This window comes from Oratosquilla oratoria, chromosome 33 (assembly GCF_046742065.1).
Source record: "Oratosquilla oratoria isolate Oo_2021 chromosome 33, ASM4674206v1, whole genome shotgun sequence".
Classification (NCBI taxonomy): domain Eukaryota; kingdom Metazoa; phylum Arthropoda; class Malacostraca; order Stomatopoda; family Squillidae; genus Oratosquilla; species Oratosquilla oratoria.
Genome location: NC_134809.1, coordinates 1517553 through 1538087, shown reverse-complemented (window position 1 = coordinate 1538087; position 20535 = coordinate 1517553). Strand labels below are relative to the sequence as shown.

The 20535-nt window shown below is 43.5% G+C and overlaps 1 protein-coding gene across 6 annotated transcripts in view; it reads right to left on the bottom strand.

Annotated features, from left to right (window-relative positions):
• The window catches only part of LOC143017701 (uncharacterized), a 105482-nt gene that overhangs the window by 46176 nt on the left and 38771 nt on the right, over window positions 1–20535 (bottom strand). For all 6 annotated transcript variants that reach the window (XR_012965690.1, XM_076172453.1, XM_076172457.1 and 3 more), the window contains exon 3: window positions 837–974. Coding sequence is in view for 5 of the 6 variants with exons in the window: in XM_076172453.1 (XP_076028568.1) it covers window positions 837–974 (138 nt within the window). In the remaining variant the exon portion in view is untranslated. The remainder of the gene's footprint in view (window positions 1–836; window positions 975–20535) is intronic.

The following is a 20535-nucleotide window of genomic DNA, read 5'->3' as shown; positions in this document are numbered from 1 at the left end:
CAATTCTCATTTATTTTGGGAGTGATTTCTCTGTTGGGTTAATTTCTGGGGAGAGCTTGGTGAAGTATAACTTTGGCAATATAGTGCATGATGTTTGCTTGTCTGTTTTTTTTTATCTAAGTGTACAGTGTACAAGTTTGAATATGGATGTACTGTATGGTAACAAGGGTAGGTTACTGTTAATATTTGAGGTCTTATTTTTAGGTTGTATTTGGTGGGTTGCGTTTGTGTGATGTGATAAAGGAGGGTTCTTGCATAGAGCTGTATGCCTATCATTCTTATGCAATGCTCTATGGGAAGGATTTCAAGTTTCTAGGGAGTTTCTATTGGTGTTTTAGTGCAGTCAGTTGTTATTTTTAGTGTTTTACTTTGTGTTGTCTGTAGGATATAGTTCTTAAATGCTGGACATTATGCCATGGATGCAATATCTGTTCTTATATAATACTTGTATACATTGGCATTTATTTCTGTTGTCTTAATTCTAACCCTGCAACTGCCCTAGGTAGGCTCAGTTTCTGATTTGCCTTCATTGTAAAGGCTTTTATGTATAACAGAGCAAAGGTCATGTTTGTATCAAATGAAAGACCCAAGTGTCAGATTCATACTTTCAAGAAGCAACACGAGACAAGATCCGACACCCAGCTTTCTACCCACCTCCGACACATAACTTGTCCTACATTTGTGGGACAATGCAATTTGTCCTGTCCTACAACAAAAGCAAGTCTAAGACTGTAGGTTTCCAGTCAATGAATCTCAAGGTAACACTATTTTTAAGATCAATATCCTATCTAATGCACCTGTACACTTTCAACAGCTCAGACAGAAGTTTTACTAACCTTGCCATTCTCATACCACAGAAGTGCATGGTTCCTTGACAGCACCTTGCAGTCAAATATCGCATTGTTGGTAGCTGGCCGCGCTCTTGCAACTGATCTGCCAATTTTCACTGGCTGGTCAAGAATTAAATTTCTTTCCTGAAAAAGAAGATTTTGTTTGAAATAACCTGTATACTTCAATGACCAACACTTCATTTATAATTCTGAAACTTCAGTGGTTTCAAGAGGTTTTCTGTCAGAAAGTTCCATGTAACTGTTTTCCTGCTGAAGTTTTTCTTAAATATGGAAAAAATTACACAAGAATTTTCCAATTTCTAGGTACATTTCATATGATGAACCATGGAAAAAGATACCCAAAAAAAACTTCCATGATGCACAATAACAATCATAGACAAATATTGTAAACCTTGTATAACTACATGAAAATAATTGTACAATACATGTTGATTTCTACATCAATAAAAGTATCTACCATTAGCTTTCAACTTTTCAATACCCAGATTTTATTTTAGTTTGGGGGCAGCAGTTTGGATTACACCATGTACACCACACAAAATTCAAAATTTTTGTACAATTTGTAGGTATTGCCCAATTGTAGTTTTCGTGAAGAAATATATATATATATATATATATATATATATATATATATATATATATCTATATATATATATATATATATATATATATATATATATATATATATTACATATTCTTGGGGGAGATTCATCTTTGCCTCCCCCCCCCCCGATAAACTGACTTTTTCAGACTTTCCAACTCACCCCCCTTCACCCCAGGAATTGAAGGATTCAGATTTATGGGAGTCCTGATTTAGAAGAAATTTTTGTATTTAAGATGAATGGGAGACGCTACCGAAAAAGGGAAGTAGCTCATGATTTCAGTTATTAAGATAATATATGGGTTAATTAACGAACAAATTTCACACATTTACGAAATGCAGACCGCAGAAACTTCATAAATATGTACGCACATTTTGACAGCAACAGGATCGCTCCCTGGCTGGAGAAAATTTGTCATTTTTTTCGTAAACTAATTATTCGCAAAGAAAACTATAAGACCACCATTATTACGTTCAAATCGTGAAGAAATGTAAATGTTCCTATTCCAACGTTAAATATTAGAGAATTGTTTCTCTTCCTTCCTGACCTGCTGTTAAGTCGTTACGTAATTGAGGTCTGAGCCATTGACAAGCTCCATTCTTGACAAACCGATTTCACTAAGCTTGTAGAGGTAACGCGTGTCGCCCACTTAATTTGTGTGACCACAATTTGCAGGAAATGGCAAAGTTCATGACAGTCCATTAGTGTCTATTTTCGGTCGAGTCATATCGACGACAAAACTGACATCGAGAGACACTCGACGTACAATTCAATCTCAAACAATCGAACAAATTTCAAACAGTAACAGCTATGACTAAACACCAGGAAGCGTATATTGGTTTACGTTTCTCCATTCCACGATAACATTTTGTGCAATATAAAATACCAGAAAACGACACCCTCTTCATTGTAGAGGATAATTATGATGCACTACAGGGTCAAAAACAGTAACTTGAAAACGCTAATTACAGCGTAACTCACGATATCAAAAACTACTGTACATTGAATGCACTTTCATACTACCTTACACGACAAATGTCGATGTAGCGCACGATTCTACCCTCAACCTTCGACAGTGACACCATTGACATTTTTCTCTCTGCCTCACACTGGGCTTGTGATAGGAGTCGACTTTGAGTCTTGTTTATCCAGATATATTTAACAGGTTTTGTCCAGGTTACAGGGCTATTTAGTTCTAACAAAGTCCCGTCCTTTACTACAAACAAACCGAGCAGAAAACAGCGAAAAGCCCTGACTGGTTGACCGTCCAATAAAGACCTACCAGCATGCAATACAAGGACAACATAACTCGTGGCACACAACAAGTTAAAAAATGGACAGGGGGAGAATGCACAGGCGCATCAAGATGAAACTCGGACAGAATCGTAGAACATAACAGACGCCCGACATCACTCGTTTGATAAATGGCGTCTTGTACACTCCTCCAAGACAATTCCACAGTTGATTATCTGCCCTCCACTACTTTTTTTATTCAATCTTTGCATATATTTCGAAAATCGTGGGTCTTGAGTAGGCTGGCCAATGTTAACTATTTCATTCAGCTTAGGGGACCTTCACTATTCGACGCATCAAAACAAGTCTTCGTGGTGATGCGATGACCGTTGGGCAACTTACACCGTCACTAGTACCTTCGGGAGGTGATCCGTGTCCTTTGTATTCGGACATCGTACGTCGTTACATTTTCCCAGAGATTCTCTCTATCTATTTATTTGGGTCACATGAAGATCGTCATCCCAGAATGCCCACATGAAGAATCATCACCCCCATGAGATCCCACCTGAAGATTTGTTACCCCAGTACGCCGAATATCAACAGTGGAATAAAGATTAGGCTAGGTTAGGTTGAATGGGGGTTATACTTATTGTCATCAACTTAACCGAAGAATCGTAAACCCCGGATGGCTAAGAATTGTTACCCTAGGATAGCTCACATGAAATTTGGGGTGACGATTCTTCATGTGATCCATTTATTAATTTATTTTTTGCTTATTACACAATTTAACAATGAGCATCAAGCCTATGGACCCGAGTCGCAAAACTTGTCATCCTGTTCACTGCGTTAGTTAAAACACTGGCTCCAGGTTGTTGTAGTCACTGAATATCGATTCCCTACATTGTAGTACACATAATATCCTACCACGAGATGTCGCATTTTTTTTCCTCGACACCCCCCCACCTCCGTTATCCCCATCCAAAAATGCCATAACCCAATCGTCACCTCAGACTTCGACAGGGTGACAATTCTTCATGCGGGCTATCTTAGGATGACAATTCTTCATGTGGGCTATCTTAGGATGACAATTCTTTATGTGGGTTATCTTAGGATGACAATTCATCAAGTGGGCTATCTTAGGATGACAATTCTTCATGTAGGCTATCATGAGTTTACGATTCTTCGGTTGTAGAAGATAACAATAATTATAACCCTCATTCAAACCTAATACTTACTCCACTGTTGATATTCGGTGTATTGGGGTGACAATTCTTCAGGTGGAATCTCATTGGGGAGACGATTCTTCATGTGGGCGTTCTGGGGGGACCCTCCCCGCCCGGTGAAGTATATTACCCCTAAAGGAGGGGAAACTTACTCCCTTCCAAGTTTAGTAACAACTGCACCCTTCGGCTAAATTTTACTGCTTATTCTGGCTGCGGTGGAGCGATCAGACTCCATTCCAAGAACCAAGATCTTCTGCAGCGACATTCAAGATAAGATGAGGAGGCGCGGTACCATTCAATACCCTTCTCTATACAGGCCATTTGCGAATGGGCTATTCCACATCTCCCACCCCGATATTTTCCTTACTTTCTTTTCTCTATTATTCATAACCATACTGAATTCATGAAAAAAAACTAAAGTAGGCAGTGTAGATCCGACTAAATAAACATGAAAATAAAGAAGTTAAGTCAAAATGCTGGCCCTGCTTTCCAAGAACTAGAAAAAAAGAAGTGGAGATATCCGAGGCAACCTTGAAATTACCGGAATTAGATCTACCAGGGAATTCCGACTAAGCCTTCCGCTGCCTCTGTGCCTGCCATCAACACGTTCCGAACGCAATTCTTTTTTATCTTTATTATTACCATTAATCATTATTATTATTCAACCGAAAGGATGATTGGGTGCTTCGGGGACGCCAGGCAATTTTATTCAGCCAGGAAAAGGGGGTGAACTTCGCATGTAGCTTACTTTACAATCAGCTCAGCACGATGGGCGTGCTCACATCAACCCCGCACCCCAACTCCAACGCGAGTTCTCCGAACACAATTTGCGGGACCAACCTCACATCACAGGTCCTCGTTAGCCTAAACAAGAAGCGTGCGTGCGCGCACACGCACAGAAAGAAAAGGCGAAGAGAAAGAGAAAGGTAGAAACAAATAAAGAGAAAGATTCCCCCCACTTCCACTTGATGTCATATCATGCGTGTACTTCATCTCCCGGACATTCCACTACATGACTCCGCACCTTCAGAGAGTTGGTGTGTGTGCGCGAGCGCGAGTACGTGAGCGAGTGAGCAAGTGAGTGAGCGAGTGAGCAAGTGAGTGAGCGAGTGAGCAAGTGAGTGAGCGAGTGAGCAAGCGAGTGAGCAAGTGAGTGAGCGAGCCAGCGAGTGTGTGAGTGAGCGACAGAAGGGTGGAAAAGAAAGTGAAGGAAGATTTATACCAGACTGAAAAGAATGAAAGAAAAAAAATGGAAAAATGATGAGGCTGGAGAGAAAACGTATAATGGAGAGAGTGAAGGGAGAAGATAAGAGAAAGAATGAGGAGAGGAGGAGCTTGTGTGTAGGGAAAGGCCCGGAGTCCATACAGGTCAACCCATAGCAGACGACAACGGGATTTTTATACTGGTAAACTTCAGACGACTTTCATTTAGCTGAGGAAAACCTCGTCGTTCAAGAGACCAATTAATACCACCTAATTCCTCCCTCCACTCCACAAGGAGAATATCACCGCTGCCCCTTCCCAATCCCGATATGCAGCTTACCTACCCACTCTTGATCATATATATATATATATATATATATATATATATATATATATATATATATATATATATATAGTGTGTGTGTGTGGATGTGTGTGTGTTTAGAAGAAAGTAAACGCTGGACTCGTCGATAATAGTTTGGATCTCAGTTTCCAACACTGCCCGGGGTTCGTCTTCAGGGATATACAAAAATAGCAAAGGGAATCAATATAAAAGGGCACGAGTGCCACTCTGGGAAAGGTCTCCCAAGCTACCGTTACTCTCCAGAAAGTACATTCATCACCAGGTAGGACTTCAGCTCATAAAATACCCACATAATCTAAATAAATTACCAGAAAAAGACAACGCACAAATATCATTCACATCTAAGTTACTTGCCCCCTTTCAGTAACGTTGAAATACAAAAAATAAAAATAAAAAATAAAAAATCACAGTTGAAACGTGCATGTATAAGAGAAATACACTGGCAACAGCAAATAACTCAACACAAACTACAGGAATACAACACTCGGCAACAGGGCATCAATTAAGTACAACCCCAATAACTCGGCAAAACATACCTTGGAATGTATACACACTTTTTTCCCCCACATTCCCTGGGGGCTTCCGTCACATACGGAAGTACACCCAGCCAACGCCACTACTAAACCCCCTCCCCTTAAATCCCTAGTTCGACAAAACAGTTCCTCCCAACGTGGATAACTATTTAAGAACAGTCTCGACAAGAACAACATAGCGAAGCTGCCGTCGCAACAGGAGAGCGCCGTCCGCCCGTCGCTGACAACCTTCCATTCCCGCCATTAACTCACTGATTAGTTCAGGCGCCGCCGACGCCCGCCCAACCGTCACCTCCTTACAACACACTTAGTCTAACCCGAACACATCCTTTGACATCATCACGTTTCTTTTTCAATGCGGAGGGGAAGGAGGATCGTTGTGGGGTAAAGTGGGCGTAAAATGGGTTGTGGATAAGCCACCATACGCATCAGCTGACGCTGGGGGCGACTGCCGGCTCGCACGGACTCCCCACACCCTTGTCAAGGTCAGACTGAACCTAATAAAATTCGTCTGATTAAGCCACATCAACCATCGAGATGGGAACACCTTCCCTGTTGTATAAAAAACAGCACACCAACTAAATATAGTCTGCACGTGCAGCTAATACGTAAGTTACGACCTTCTATCAATAGGATGCCATTGGTCTCAAACTGAAGCCAATCATGGAGACGCCCATGTTGTCATTTAGGGAATGCTACATTGTAACCCTCCCACTGTCAAAGGAGATTCAAGTACTATCCTGACTGTCAGGCGACTTAGCGCCAAGGGTGCGTCTCGCAGGAACAACTTTGTTGTGGTATTTTGTTGTATTTCTGACGCAAAAGCAATTTCCCAAGGGTACGATACTGCGGCAGCCGCGACACCCTACCACATCATCAAACCAGACTCTTCCTTCTTCCTCCACGCCAGCAACACATCTAGGAAGCGCACGGGTCGATGGTGCACTTCCTGGGGTGACGTACCCTTCAGGTTTCGACGAGTGGATCAGCAAGGCTTACAACTTACAATCAAGGCCCTCGGCCTAGCCGTCTGGTAGCCTTCGCCGCCGCTGCCACCACCCACCAGCCCTCAGCCCCCGCCAACCATCCTTATAGAGCAGTCGCTGCTGGCCCGCAGCCCCGCTACAGCAGGAGCAGGAAGCGACGCATTAGTGGACATGAATGCACTTCGCACAACATTCCACCATTTCTCAAAGACAGACCCATCCCAGCAGTGCCCCCGCCCGACCCCCTTTTCAGCTCTCTCTCTCTCCCCTTTCCCCCGCACGCCTTGAGAAACTAACGTTCAGCCAAGCACATTTCTCTCAACTCCATGGACCCTCCTCTTGTTCCAGCATCGACCATGTGTTTGCGCGTTAGGCTTCCCTCTTCCCCCTCTCAAACATACACACTCGCTCCCTGATTTTTTTAAATTTAATCCTCCATGGATTTTTTTTTTTTTTTACCTATTAAAGGGACGTGTTGTCAACAGGGACGCATTCCCCGCTAATACTTCCGTTTTCTGTGGCGCGTACGGCCGTCATCGTACTGGAGGTCCACGTTGCTTCCAGCCCCGGCAACACCGTAACCGTCCTTGGTATTTCGTTCTGGGCGTCGCCAACGCCGTGAATAACGATTTTATTCAACCGACAAGAGGGGGTCACCGAAGTAAAATAAAGGGGGAGAGGCAACCCAGTACGAGCTGAAGGCTAATGGGACCTGAACAGTCTTTGCAACTGTATCTTGTCTTTGGCTTTAGACGCCTCATACCCCCCCCAACCTCTCACTTACGCGGGCGCACATACACACACAATCTTCCTTATCTTTCTTTATCACCCCCAGCCAATTCAGGTTTGTCCGAGAACCCGACAACTCGATTCCATTAATTAAAGAAAAAAAATTCCATCAAGTCCCCTCCCTACACCACAAACTCCTGCCTCTCCTCCACATAGCTCCCCTCAGACGGGAACCAACGCCTCAAACTTCGACCGCCTTTCCCCCACGACCCGCTCCCCCCTCCCCCCTCTTACGACGGATCCTGTGACCCCACCCACCCGCACACGCATCTCCCCCCCCCCACACCTCTCCTCCTCACAACCAGCAGCTCCCGCAACACTTCCTGCGCACCACGACCACTGGTGTACGTGCGCACCACACCATCGTCTCTTTTGCAACCGCTGCTGCTGATACTACTGCTCCTGGCCGGCCGGCCGGTCCTGGCAGGGCGGGGCGGGGCGTGACAACACGAGGAAGAGAAGGAGAAGGAGGAAGGGGGGAGGGGCGGCGTACTCAAATGATGCATCCACGGGCGTCTGCCGTGTAGGCGGATTGATTCGGTTGGTGTGAGAGGGTACCATGATGCAAGGACAATACGCATTCCCTTGCCCCAAGACAAGAAGTAAGAGGGGGTGGTGGTGATTGTCGTGGTGATGGCGGCGGCAGTGGTGGTGGTGGTGATGGCGGTGGTGATGGTGATGGTGATGGTGGGAGTGGTGGTGGTGGTGATGATGATGGCGGCGGTAGCTGTGGCTGTTGCAGTCAACAATAGCGGTAACTGATATAACGGCAACTGTAGTGCAAGTGTTCATGGTAGCAATGGCGGCGGTGTTGAGGTTACATTAATTGACGTCTTCAGTGCCGGGCTTTGTTCTTCGAGGGTACAAAGATCTGGGTCTCAGAAACAGTCATGCGAATTACTCTACACAGCCCACCCCGCCCCACCTCACCCCCAATGCTCCTAGCAGCCGTGCATGCAACACCTCACGGCTGGATCAGAACTTGCGCTTGCTGAAAGAGGGTTAAAGAAGCGCTTGCTCATAGACGCCGTCGACCATTTAGTTTGAAAAGAATAACGAGAGGAAGGAAGGGACAAGCCAGGGCGAAGGAGAGATGAAGGAACTGGAAAACTAATAGGAATCAGGGAAACTGACAAAGAATAATCGGAGAAAGTAAGGAAAGTGGAAAGTGGAAGAGGAAAAGAACGAAGCAAAATCGGAGGAAGGAAGAGGAACAAGATGTGGAAAAAGTAAGGTTACGGAGAAGCGTGTGAAAAGAATGGAGGAAGGAATAGGTGGATATGGAAGAAGAAAATAAGGATAGGAGGGAGAGATGGGGAAAGGAAGGAAAAGAACGAGCGGAGACGGGGAAAGGGACGGAAGACGTGGAGGAAGAGTACAAATTGAGTAGTAGTAGTAGTAGTAGTAGTAGTAGTAGTAATAGTAGTAAAGATAAGGAAGAGAAGGGCGTGTTGTTGGTGTTAGTTTACCCCAAAGTTATGGAGTGAAAATGAGTAAGGAAGAGTAATTATGGGTGGAGAGAGGGTAGAAGGAGAAAGATGAGAGTAGGGAGGAGAGAAGAGGAAGGGGGGGGGGTTCTATTGTGACACTACAATTATGCACAAGTTAACAAACGACACTTTCAATTACTTGTTGACAACACACCCTTCCTGCGTAACGCCTCTCAAAGGACAACACAATGGCGTCCGCGTGCCGACCTATATTTTCGCGGGAAGAAACCTCCTTCCATACGATGAAGTTGGAGAGATTTTAAGTCGATATGGAGGAAATACGTGATATTTTGTTTAATTGCATCTCTATACAATATGCGATAGCACGTTTTCGACTATAGCAGCCGATAAGGCCCATCACTACAATCAATTTGAACCATTAATAAACGAGATAATGCATTTAATTCAATTAAGATATTTTTTTGTCCACTACAATTTGAGCCGTTACAACATATAATGCCTGTCTCTACAACCTACCGAGGGGGGGGGACTGTGAGAACACCCCCAATAGGGAGTTAGGTTATCAAAAAGTAGCAGGTTAGGTTAATAGCAGCTATTCGCTAGGTAGCAAATTCAGTGATGGACGGGTTGGTAAACACGAGTCTAAATAGCCTCCAGAAATATTTTTCTTCTTGTTTATTATATGCGTTTTCAACAATTCTGATGTGCGTAGTTGTTGGAAATTAGCCTACTTGTTTTTGTACATTTATATCTTTGGAAAGATAAGAGCTATATAAAAAACGAGTAATTTCCGGCAATAATGAATACTAGAATCGTTGAAAACATCAAAATCAACAGGAAATAGTATTTCTGAAGATAGCGAGTTATATTGAACGGAAATGCAATTTTAGATTTTTTTTTAAGTAGTGAAAAAAATGTACCTCAAGGAAGGAATTATTTCAATGGATGCAGATGCAGTTTTGGCCTGGATCTACCTCTCAATGAAGAAAGTTCCCGCGGGTTTTTTTTTTTTCAAATTGTAACTACAAAACGTCAACGTGCGCACAACGGTCTTTGAAAGGATACGTCAAAAATACCTGGTGACCAAACACCGGCCATATGATCTGTTTATGTAAGCCAAGGCCGCGACTGGACTGACTACCATTCGGACTGCTATGGTCACCTTGTTAGGTAATGCGCATTATAATAGCAAGTCAACGCACAAGAGCTCATCACCATCTCTAGTAACAATGCACAGTACGCAAATGAAAAAAAAAAATCCAGGGTGGAATTTCTTGTTGAATTTCAGAATGATATAAAGTAAAAGCGTCAACGAAAAAATCTATATAAAACACAAATAGCAACTATAAAATTCATACATCTGAAGGGAAAAAGGACAAAATTAAATTTTCAGAGATGAATTGCAGATAAAACATGAACAGTGTTCACTATTAAGCAATGTGTACAAAACTATATAAAACACAGATAGCAACTATAAAATGCATACATCTGAAGGGAAAAAGTACAAAATTAACATTTCAGAGATGAATTGCAGATAAAACATGAACAGTGTTCACTATTAAGCAATGTGTACAAATCAAAATCAGCGACTCACTGGCGTATATTTACCAGATGCACTTCTAACGAAACAGCACGAATTCCAGTTTGTCACATTGCAAGGAAAATACAGACATGTTTTACACAAAACAAATAGCATCGAATCTAACGACTATCTTCAATCGTGATTCGCAATTACTACTAAATTCCATTTGTTTTTGTAGACACAGTTTATAGCATACAGCAGATTCCATTACAATTACACAGACCATTTCAGTGAAATATAGAATTTGTGTCCATTAAGGCGTGTTTTGTGATCTGTGAGTTTCTGCATGGGTTGTGTGTTGATAGAAATATACTGGACTTTTCTTGTTACGTTAAATAGGTAGCATTTGCGTGATTGTGAGCGAGAAGTCTTTCTGTGGGGAGGATTTTGGATAGTGTAGATTTATTTGTGACGTTTTAGTGGAAGTAGTATTACTCTTCAGGCCAAAATACACAGAAGCAAAAGGTAAGTACTAGTAGACTGATATAACCCAGGCTCCATTTATAGACAACTCTCAAACTCCACATGAAGAGGAAAAAACGTATTCCAAAGGCTACTGGAAAACTTCAACCCAAAAGTCACAACCTAATGAAAAGAACGCCAACAGAATACTGGCATAAACAAGAAAAAAAAATCACCCACCCATTAATCAAGATAAACTCAAAACAAAATGCTATCAACCAAACAATGTAATATAAAAATATTTCTCCAACAAAAGTTTCAAACTCATGGCACCAAGAAACAAGAATACACACGAGAAAGTTAGACAGTAGTTACCACACTCAACTCCAGCAGACCTGGTCAAAGCCATCTAGAAATAAAGAAATCTTGTGCAGAAGACCCGGACAAAATATCAAACTATCAAGTAAGTCTGCTAGCAATAAAACCATCGACAGCCATCTAACCATGTTTGATTGCACAATAATATTCCAACCTAGAAAATATCACACACAATCCTTATCCTCAAACCAAACAATCCAGAGAACTCGGCAATATACATACCTTTCTACCATATTTAAACAGATGGCAAGATTGATCCAATAAATACCAAGATACACCTACCTACCTTGCCAAATCAATTTAAATTCTAAGCAGATTCCATCACCACACTAATCAGCTTCACCCAACACACATTGAAAGGCTTCTACAATAAGAAAATGCCACGTGAGATATTGGTAGTGGTGGCAATATATATGTTTTTGACAGTCCCTTGAGAGAGACAGAGACACAGACAGACACAAAGACAGAGGCAAAGACAAAGACAGACACAAAGACACACAGAGACAGACACACACACACACACAATTGGCATACGAACAAAGATTGTCTAAACTGGAACTATCAACCCTGGAACAAAGAGGAGATCTATTAGCCATTTACAGAACCATGAAAGGCATGGAAGTCCTTGGCAAAGAAGATTTGTTAAAGTGGGATAAGAGAAAAACAAGGGGACATGAAAAGAAACTCAAAGTTTAGTTATAGAAGAGATCTTTTTCACACGGAGTGATGGATGTCTGGAACAAATTGAACGAAACAATAGTGTGTGCAAACACCATACAAAAATTTAAGAACAAACTAGATATTGCGAGATACAAAGACTGGTCACTACGAGCATAGCTCCTCTTACCGAATAATAATAGGCAGGCGCGCGCGCGCGCACACACACACACACACACACACACACACACAGAGTTGGTAGAATTCCCGCCAGTCACTACTGCGATCCGGGTTTGAATCCCGCCCAGGGCTGAATTTTTTTTTTGTGGAGAGAGAGAGAGAGAGAGAGAGAGAGAGAGAGAGAGAGAGAGAGAGAGAGAGAGAGAGAGAGAGAGATATATATATATATATATAGAGAGAGAGAGAGAGAGAGAGAGAGAGAGAGAGAGAGAGAGAGAGAGAGAGAGAGAGAGAGAGAGAGAGAGAGAGAGAGTGTGTGTGTGTGTGTGTGTGTGTGTGTGTGTCTCTCTCTCTCTCTCTCTCTCTCTCTCTCTCTCTCTCTCTCTCTCTCTCTCTCTCTCTCTCTCTCTCTCTCTCTCTCTCTCTCTCTCTCTCTCTAAGGTCACAGCATTACCCATAGATCGGTCATATCTGAGCTCTCTTCCGGGAGGGAAATAGCTGTCGATCACGAGTCCAACACGTGATTCAAGACAATGATGAATCACATACACACACACACTGTGTGTGGTTGTGTGCGTGTGTGTGTGTGTTTACCTAGTTGTATCTTAGGGGAAGGGGAGCTATGCTCGTGTTGTCCAGTCTTTGTATCTCGCAGTGTCTAGTTTGCTCTTAAATTCGTGTAAAAGTTTTGCACACACTATGGTTTTATCCATTTTGTTCCAGATATCCACCACTGGATTTTTTTTTTTCAGGTCTCTTCTATAACTATCCTTGAGTTTCTTTTCATGTCCACTTGTATTTCTCTTATCCCAATTTAGTAAGCCCTCTATCAAGGACTTCCGTGCCTTTCATGATTCTGTAAGTGGTCAGCAGGTTGCCTCTTTCTCTTCTGTGTGTGTGTGTGTGTGTGTGTGTGTGTGTGTGTGTGTGTGTGTGTGTGTGTGTGTGTGTGTGTGTGTGTGTGTGTGTGTGTGTGTGTGTGTCTGTGTCTGTGTGTGTGTCTGTCTGTGTCTGTGTGTGTGTCTGTCTGTGTCTGTGTGTGTGTCTGTCTGTGTCTGTGTGTGTGTGTGTCTGTGTGTGTGTGTGTGTGTGTGTGTGTGTGTGTGTGTGTGTGTGTCTGTCTGTGTCTGTCTGTGTGTGTGTGTGTGTGTGTCTGTGTGTGTGTGTGTGTGTGTGCGCCTGTGTGTGTGTGTGTGCCTGTGTGTGTGTGTGTCTGTGCCTGTATGTGTGTGTCTGTGTGTGTGTGTGTCTGTGTGTGTGTCTGTGTCTGTGTGTGTGTGTGTGTGTGTGTGTGTGTGTGTGTGTGTGTGTGTGTGTGTGTGTGTGTGTGTGTGTGTGCGAATGAGTGTGTGTGTGTCTGTGCGAATGAGTGTGTGTGTGTCTGTGCGAATGTGTGTGATTTTGCCAGTGTGTGTGATTTTGCGAGAGTGCGTGTGTGATTTTGCGAGTGTGTGTGTGATTTTGCGAGTGATTTTAAGAGTGTGCGTGTGATTTTGCGAGTGTGCGTGTGATTTTGCGAGTGTGCGTGTGATTTTGCGAGTGTGCGTGTGATTTTGCGAGTGTGCGTGTGATTTTGCGAGTGTGCGTGTGTGATTTTGCGAGTGCGTGTGTGATTTTGCGAGAGTGCGTGTGTGATTTTGCGAGTGCGTGTGTGATTTTGCGAGTGCGTGTGCGATTTTGCGAGTGTGCGTGTGTGATTGAGTGTGCGTGTGATTTTGAGTGCGTGATTTTGAGTGCGTGTGTGATTTTGAGTGCGTGATTTTGAGTGTGTGCGTGTGATTTTGAGAGCGTGTAATTTTGAGTGCGTGTGATTTTGAGTGCGTGTGATTTTGAGTGCGTGTGATTTTGAGAGTGCGTGTGATTTTGAGAGTGCCTGTGATTTTGAAAGTGCCTGTGATTTTGAAAGTGCCTGTGATTTTGAGTGCCTGTGATTTTGAGTGTGCCTGTGATTTTGAGTGTGCCTGTGATTTTGAGAGTGCCTGTGATTTTGAGAGTGCCTGTGATTTTGAGAGTGTGTGATTTTGAGAGTGTGTGATTTTGAGTGATTTTGAGTGTGTGTGATTTTGAGTGCCTGTGATTTTGAGAGTGCCTGTGATTTTGAGAGTGCCTGTGATTTTGAGTGTGCCTGTGATTTTGAGAGTGCCTGTGATTTTGAGAGTGCCTGTGATTTTGAGTGATTTTGCGTGTGATTTCGAGTGATTTTGCGAGTGTGATTTTGCGAGTGTGTGATTTTGCGAGTATGTGTGATTGTGTGTGTGGTGTGATTTTGCGAGTATGTGTGTGTGTGTGTGTGTGTGATTTGTGTGTGTGTGATTTGTGTGTGTGTGATTTGTGTGTGTATGATTTGTGTGTGTATGATTTGTGTGTGTGTGATTTGTGTGCGTGTGTGTGATTTGTGTGCGTGTGTGTGATTTGTGTGCGCGTGTGATTTGTGTGCGTGTGCGCGTGTGCGCGATTTGTGTGTGCGCGTGTGATTTGTGTGCGAGTGCGCGTGTGTGCGATTTGTGCGTGTGTGTGATTTGTGCGTGTGTGTGATTTGTGCGTGTGTGTGATTTGTGCGTGTGTGTGATTTGTGTGTGTGTGTGATTTCCGCGTGTGTGTGATTTGTGTGTGTGTGATTTCCGCGTGTGTGTGATTTGTGTGTGTGTGTGATTTCCGCGTGTATGTGATTTGTGTGTGTGTGTGATTTCCGCGTGTATGTGATTTGTGTGTGTGTGTGATTTGTGTGCGTGTGTGTGTGAATTGTGTGCGTGTGTGCGTGTGTGTGTGTGTGTGCGACAGATTTGTGTGTGTGTGAGTTGTGCGTGTGCGTGTATGATTTGTGTGTGCGAGATATTTGTGTGTGTGCGAGATATTTGTGTGTGTGTGAGATATTTGTGTATGTGTGAGATATTTGTGTGTGTGCGAGATATTTGTGTGTGTGTGAGATATTTGTGTATGTGTGAGATATTTGTGCGAGATATTTGTGTGTGTGTGTGTGTGTGTGTGTGTGTGTGTGTGTGTGTGTGTGTGTGTGTGTGTGTGTGTGTGTGTGTGTGTGTGTGTGTGTGTGTGTGTGTGTGTGTGTGTGTGTGTGTGTGTGTGTGTGTGTGAGAGAGATTTGTGAGATTTAAGTGTGAGATTTGTGTGTGCGTGTGTGTGTGAGAGAGAGATTTGTGCGTGTGTGTGTGTGTGTGAGATAGATTTGTGTGTGTGTGTGTGTGTGTGTCTGTGTGAGATTTGTGTGTGTGTCTGTGTGTGTGTGTGTGTGTGTGTGTGTGTGTGTGTGTGTGTGTGTGTGTGTGTGTGTGTGTGTGTGTGTGTGTGTGTGTGATTTATGTGCGTGCGCGTGTGTGGTTATACTATGATCTAAGCGCTCAACAATGACAAGAATTAGTTAAACTTCCCAGCCAGCATATAATGTAGTGTATCTCAGGACAACCAATTACTGGAGACATACAGGAGAGTCCTGGGGGCAGTATTAACATTGTTTAACCCATTCACACATGATCTTTACACCCCCAAACCTAGAGCATAACACTAAAGCTCTCACGTATGAAAAAATACAATAATAGCTCAATAGTGCAGCTACAAGTTAGCAGCCTGAAACAGACCTCAGAAGTAGAAATCTGACGAACACAATGTCTGTATTCCTTCAGATGTTCTTAGTGACTGATAAAAATAAATATTAATAAATAATTAATGATAAATAATAATTAAATGACAATAACAATAATAGCTCATAACAATAATAATTACAATAACAATTATAATAATCTACATTACTCAATGATTGCAGGCACAGGATTTTGGCATCAGAAACATCTAACCACTGTTAATGAACAACTTACAAGAACTATCAGGTATCAGGTATCAAGAACTAACTGTATGCCACCACTCATTCTGGTGTTGAAGCTGACAAGGATAATTAATCAGAACAGCTGACTGTCATGGGGGGTGAGCTCACAGGTCAACTTCTGTTTACTCTTTTTCCTCTTGTAGGATGCCTTGACTGACAATTGCCACTGGTAGGCTATTGTACTGTTCTGCAGGTACAGAAGGGACAGCAGTGGCCATGAACAGACATGGACAACAATAGGCAGCCTCTCTACCAGTTGGCAGCCCCCAGCTTGTCTGATTCCTTATCTGACGACCTTACACTCACCAGCATTCTCGATCAGCCTTGAACCACAGCATAGACCCCGAAGGAAGCCGCCCTCAAACACAGCCTATTCGGCAGCAACCTTTCACTATATAGCCTACAACCTCCTGCAAGCCCCAGGCCACAGCCCAGACCTCTATTACTGTCTGAATCACTGGCAGCAACTAATCCATTCGTCAGTACCCCAAATCTTCAAAAGGAGATAATTATTCATTTCAGTAAAAATCATTGAAGTCTTTGTATATGCCTTTTGCAGAACCAACTGTTGCAGCAATATCCCACCTTTATTTAGGCATGCCCAAACAAGGACGCCCCATCTTTCCCCTTCTTTCCTTCATAAAAAGAACAATTCCACAAAACAGAATCCAACAACTAGGAAAAAGAGCCTACAAAGAATGTGAAATTGTTTGTATACTCTTTAAATACAACAGCTGCCAGCACTAGCCCTTGCAATACTCTACTCACATGTTCTCTCCACTTCACGACTCCCTCAGTCTGACATCATCTTGCTTCCTGGAAACCTCTCATCCATTTCCATTTGTTTTTTTTTATCAACTTTTTCACTAAAGTCCCAATCCATTTATTTTACTACAGATTTGTAACCCTCAAAACAACTTACAAATTTTCTTTCTAAATATTCCAACTTCCTATCCAAAACCAGCTTGTTTAAATCGGCGTTATTTTCACTTTTGATTATTCCAACATGTGTTACTGACTGGAATTAGTTCAACCTTTGGTATCATCTTAAATAGTTATAATATCTGGTGCTTTCAATCAAGATTGTTATTAATTTCTTTAGTTCAATAAATACTTTTCAAACTCATCTTCCCTGTCTATAGAACTTGTCTATCACTTCTGCAATCCCTATATATAGCATCATGGAATCAACACAATAACATTTGGTCCTTCGGTCAGCACCAAAACCATTCTAGATAGTATATCTTTAACCTATTGTAGTGTTATAAATTGGTACATTCATTGGTATACAAACGCATGTTCTCTTCTACCAAATACTCAATCTTCCCTATCCACCTCTCCACAGTTGACATCCACCATCATGGCCACACGTCATCTTTTTTTTTTTTTTTAACGTTTTTTATCAAGTGACTGACCACCACGTGTCCACACTTCTTGGTATTCAATCTCTCATGTTCTTGTCCTTGAGGGAGCATAGGCCACTGCAACATCTCTTTTACTATACTTGTGCGTGTGTGCGTGTGCGCGTGTGTGTGTGTGTGTGATTTTTACCCGATTGTCACACCTAGTTTTAAACATGTGGTTCTAACATAGGCTATATCTTCTAGGATATTCCAGAAGTTTACACATCTGCAAAGAACCTTATTTTTCCACATCCTTCAGATATGTGATATTTTTCAAGTTGTTCTTACAACAGTGTAACGCCCTTCCATCTCAAATCAAGATATCTTGCGACAATTTTGTCCGCCCTCTTCAATGATCTGAACACCGCTATCAAGGGATCTCTTCAATCCTTTAATGAATGCTGGTCTTGTTTCTAGTCTTCTCGTACGGCTTATCTGCAAGGTTGGGAACCATTTTGTTTGCTAGATGTTATATTCTCTCACCTCGCTAATTTATTTGTTTGTTTGTTTGTTTGTTTGTTTGTGTGTGTGTGTGTGTGTGTGTGTGTGTGTGTGTGTGTGTGTGTGTGTGTGTGTGTGTGTGTGTGTGTGTGTGTGTGTGTGTGTGTGTGTGTGTGTGTGTGTGTGTGTGTGTGTGTGTGTGTGTGTTCCAACGCCAGTACATGTGCACATTTGCGTGACTGTCTTTATGAGATCAAGTAGTGGACAAAGTGGTGGGGGAACAACAACAACACCGTTGCTGCACGGCTCAGCTTGAGCAAGATATGCGATGCGTGATGCCACTACCCCCACCATGCAGTATCGCATTACGCTCATGTTACCGGGCAGTGCTCGGGAGAGCTGGTAAGCCAGCGCGTTCTTTCGTGGGTCCTCTGCCAAGACTCTCTCGCTCCCTCTACACATCTGCCCCCCCCCCATCCCTCCATCCACTCAGACTCCCTCTCCCTGTACGTGCGTGACTTGTGTGTGTGCGTGGTGTGTTGTGTTGTGTTGTGTGTGCACGCGCGCGCGCGCGCGTGTATTCACCTCGGATCTGCTGCAGCCTCTTTTCGAGACAGCCAGACACCACCCTACGGCAGTGAGCTCAGAGCTCATTATTAGCAGATCTCTGGGTAGGTCTGAGACCACTCACACTCCACACACCGGGAATGCAAGGTCACAACTCCTTGACTAACGTCCCGTACCTACTCGCTGCTAGGTGAACAGGGGCTACACGTGAAAGGAGACAAACCCAACTTGTCTCCGCCCGGCCGGGGAATCGAATCCCGGTTCTCCGGCTTGTGAGGCCAGTGCCTTACCAATCCGCCACCGGGCCGTGTGTGTGTGTGTGTGTGTGTGTGTGTGTGTGTGTGTGTGTGTGTGTGTGTGTGTGTGTGTGTGTGTGTGTGTGTGTGTGTGTGCGCGCGCGTGGTGTGTGTGTGTGTTTGCGCGTGGTGTGTGTGTGTGTGTGTGTGTGTGTGTGTGTGTGTGTGTGTGTGTGTGTGTGTGTGTGTGTGTGTGTGTGTGTGTGTGTGTGCGAGTGTGTGTGCGAGTGTGTGTGCGAGTGTGTGTGCGAGTGTGAGTGCGTGTGTGTATGTGTACGTGCGCGTGTGATGCGTGAGCGTATTTTCACACCTTACAGGATGCCAGACTTTGCCACCTGATAGCACCTCTCAGAAATCGAACCTCACCTTGACAAACAGCGATGCCTGTGGTAACGCCAAGTCCCTAAGCTGTCAATATGCCCAAACTAATAAACAAATAATCTCCCCCAGCACTTGTAGTCACGTCCTCTCTCCTCCCTCCTGAAATACACAAAGCTCATCCGTCACGGACGCCATAAGGACGCTGGGTCTGTCTACATCATGTGTCTATCTACATCATCCGGATACTTATCGCCGGATGTACGAAGACAACTTTACGATCATTTCGCTATCATGACTCTTAGTTTTACCAAACTTTCGGACAAGACAAATTTGAAATCTAGAATGGGGATGCCTTGTGAGCAGTGAAATGTCGACTGTTTCGAACCACGACCCCCCCTAACCCATCTCCCCGCCACTGCGCAATTCCTTCTATTGAAATAAATAACCTGCCGGCACTCAGAATAAGCACTAAAGTGCGTTAACAGCAGTGAAAGGATAAGCGAAAGACGTTATGTGGGTTGATGCACCGCAGCAACAATGACTATCTGTGTTGAGTGAGGGCAATACAGACCAAAGAATTCGCCTCCTTTGCTCGAGTCTACTCCGGTGTACAACAAACTCTCTGGGAATGAAGACAAAACAAAAAGCCTCACTGGCATTGCAGGTGCGCTCGCTCCCTCTCTCATCCTTGGCAAGAGAGGTTACAACACATTGGTGGCTCAGCGTTTTGAGGGCTCTGCATGCGCCATCCAGCGAGCCTACCGATGCCAAGACAGACCATTTACCCCCCCGATTCCTGCGATCCCCTATCTTTATAGTTCTTGCGATGCTAGTTTGTCATCAAATTTGGCTACGAGAATGAAAAAAAAAATCTTCCTTGGGAAGGTGTTTGGTTGTGTGAATACAGCACATATCTACTCCCTCTGACGACAAATCTACATTTCCTTTCATGCTCATGCGCATGCGTAAAGCGAGGAAACGTTCGTCATACGCCTTCTGACAAGGATCAAGTTCTCCAATAGCCATATCCGAAGTACGTAGTGCCTTTGGTACAAGACAGTGAGCTAACTATGCAGACAGGCAGGCAGGCTGGCAGCTGACATTGCTTTACACAATTACACTTGATCTCCACAGTCGTAGTCTGAACTTGCCCTGGTCTTGCGTGTCTGTAACCCGCCTCCCTATCTAATCTTGCCTCACATCCCGATGGCTCTGTCACCTCTTTCTCGTGGCCT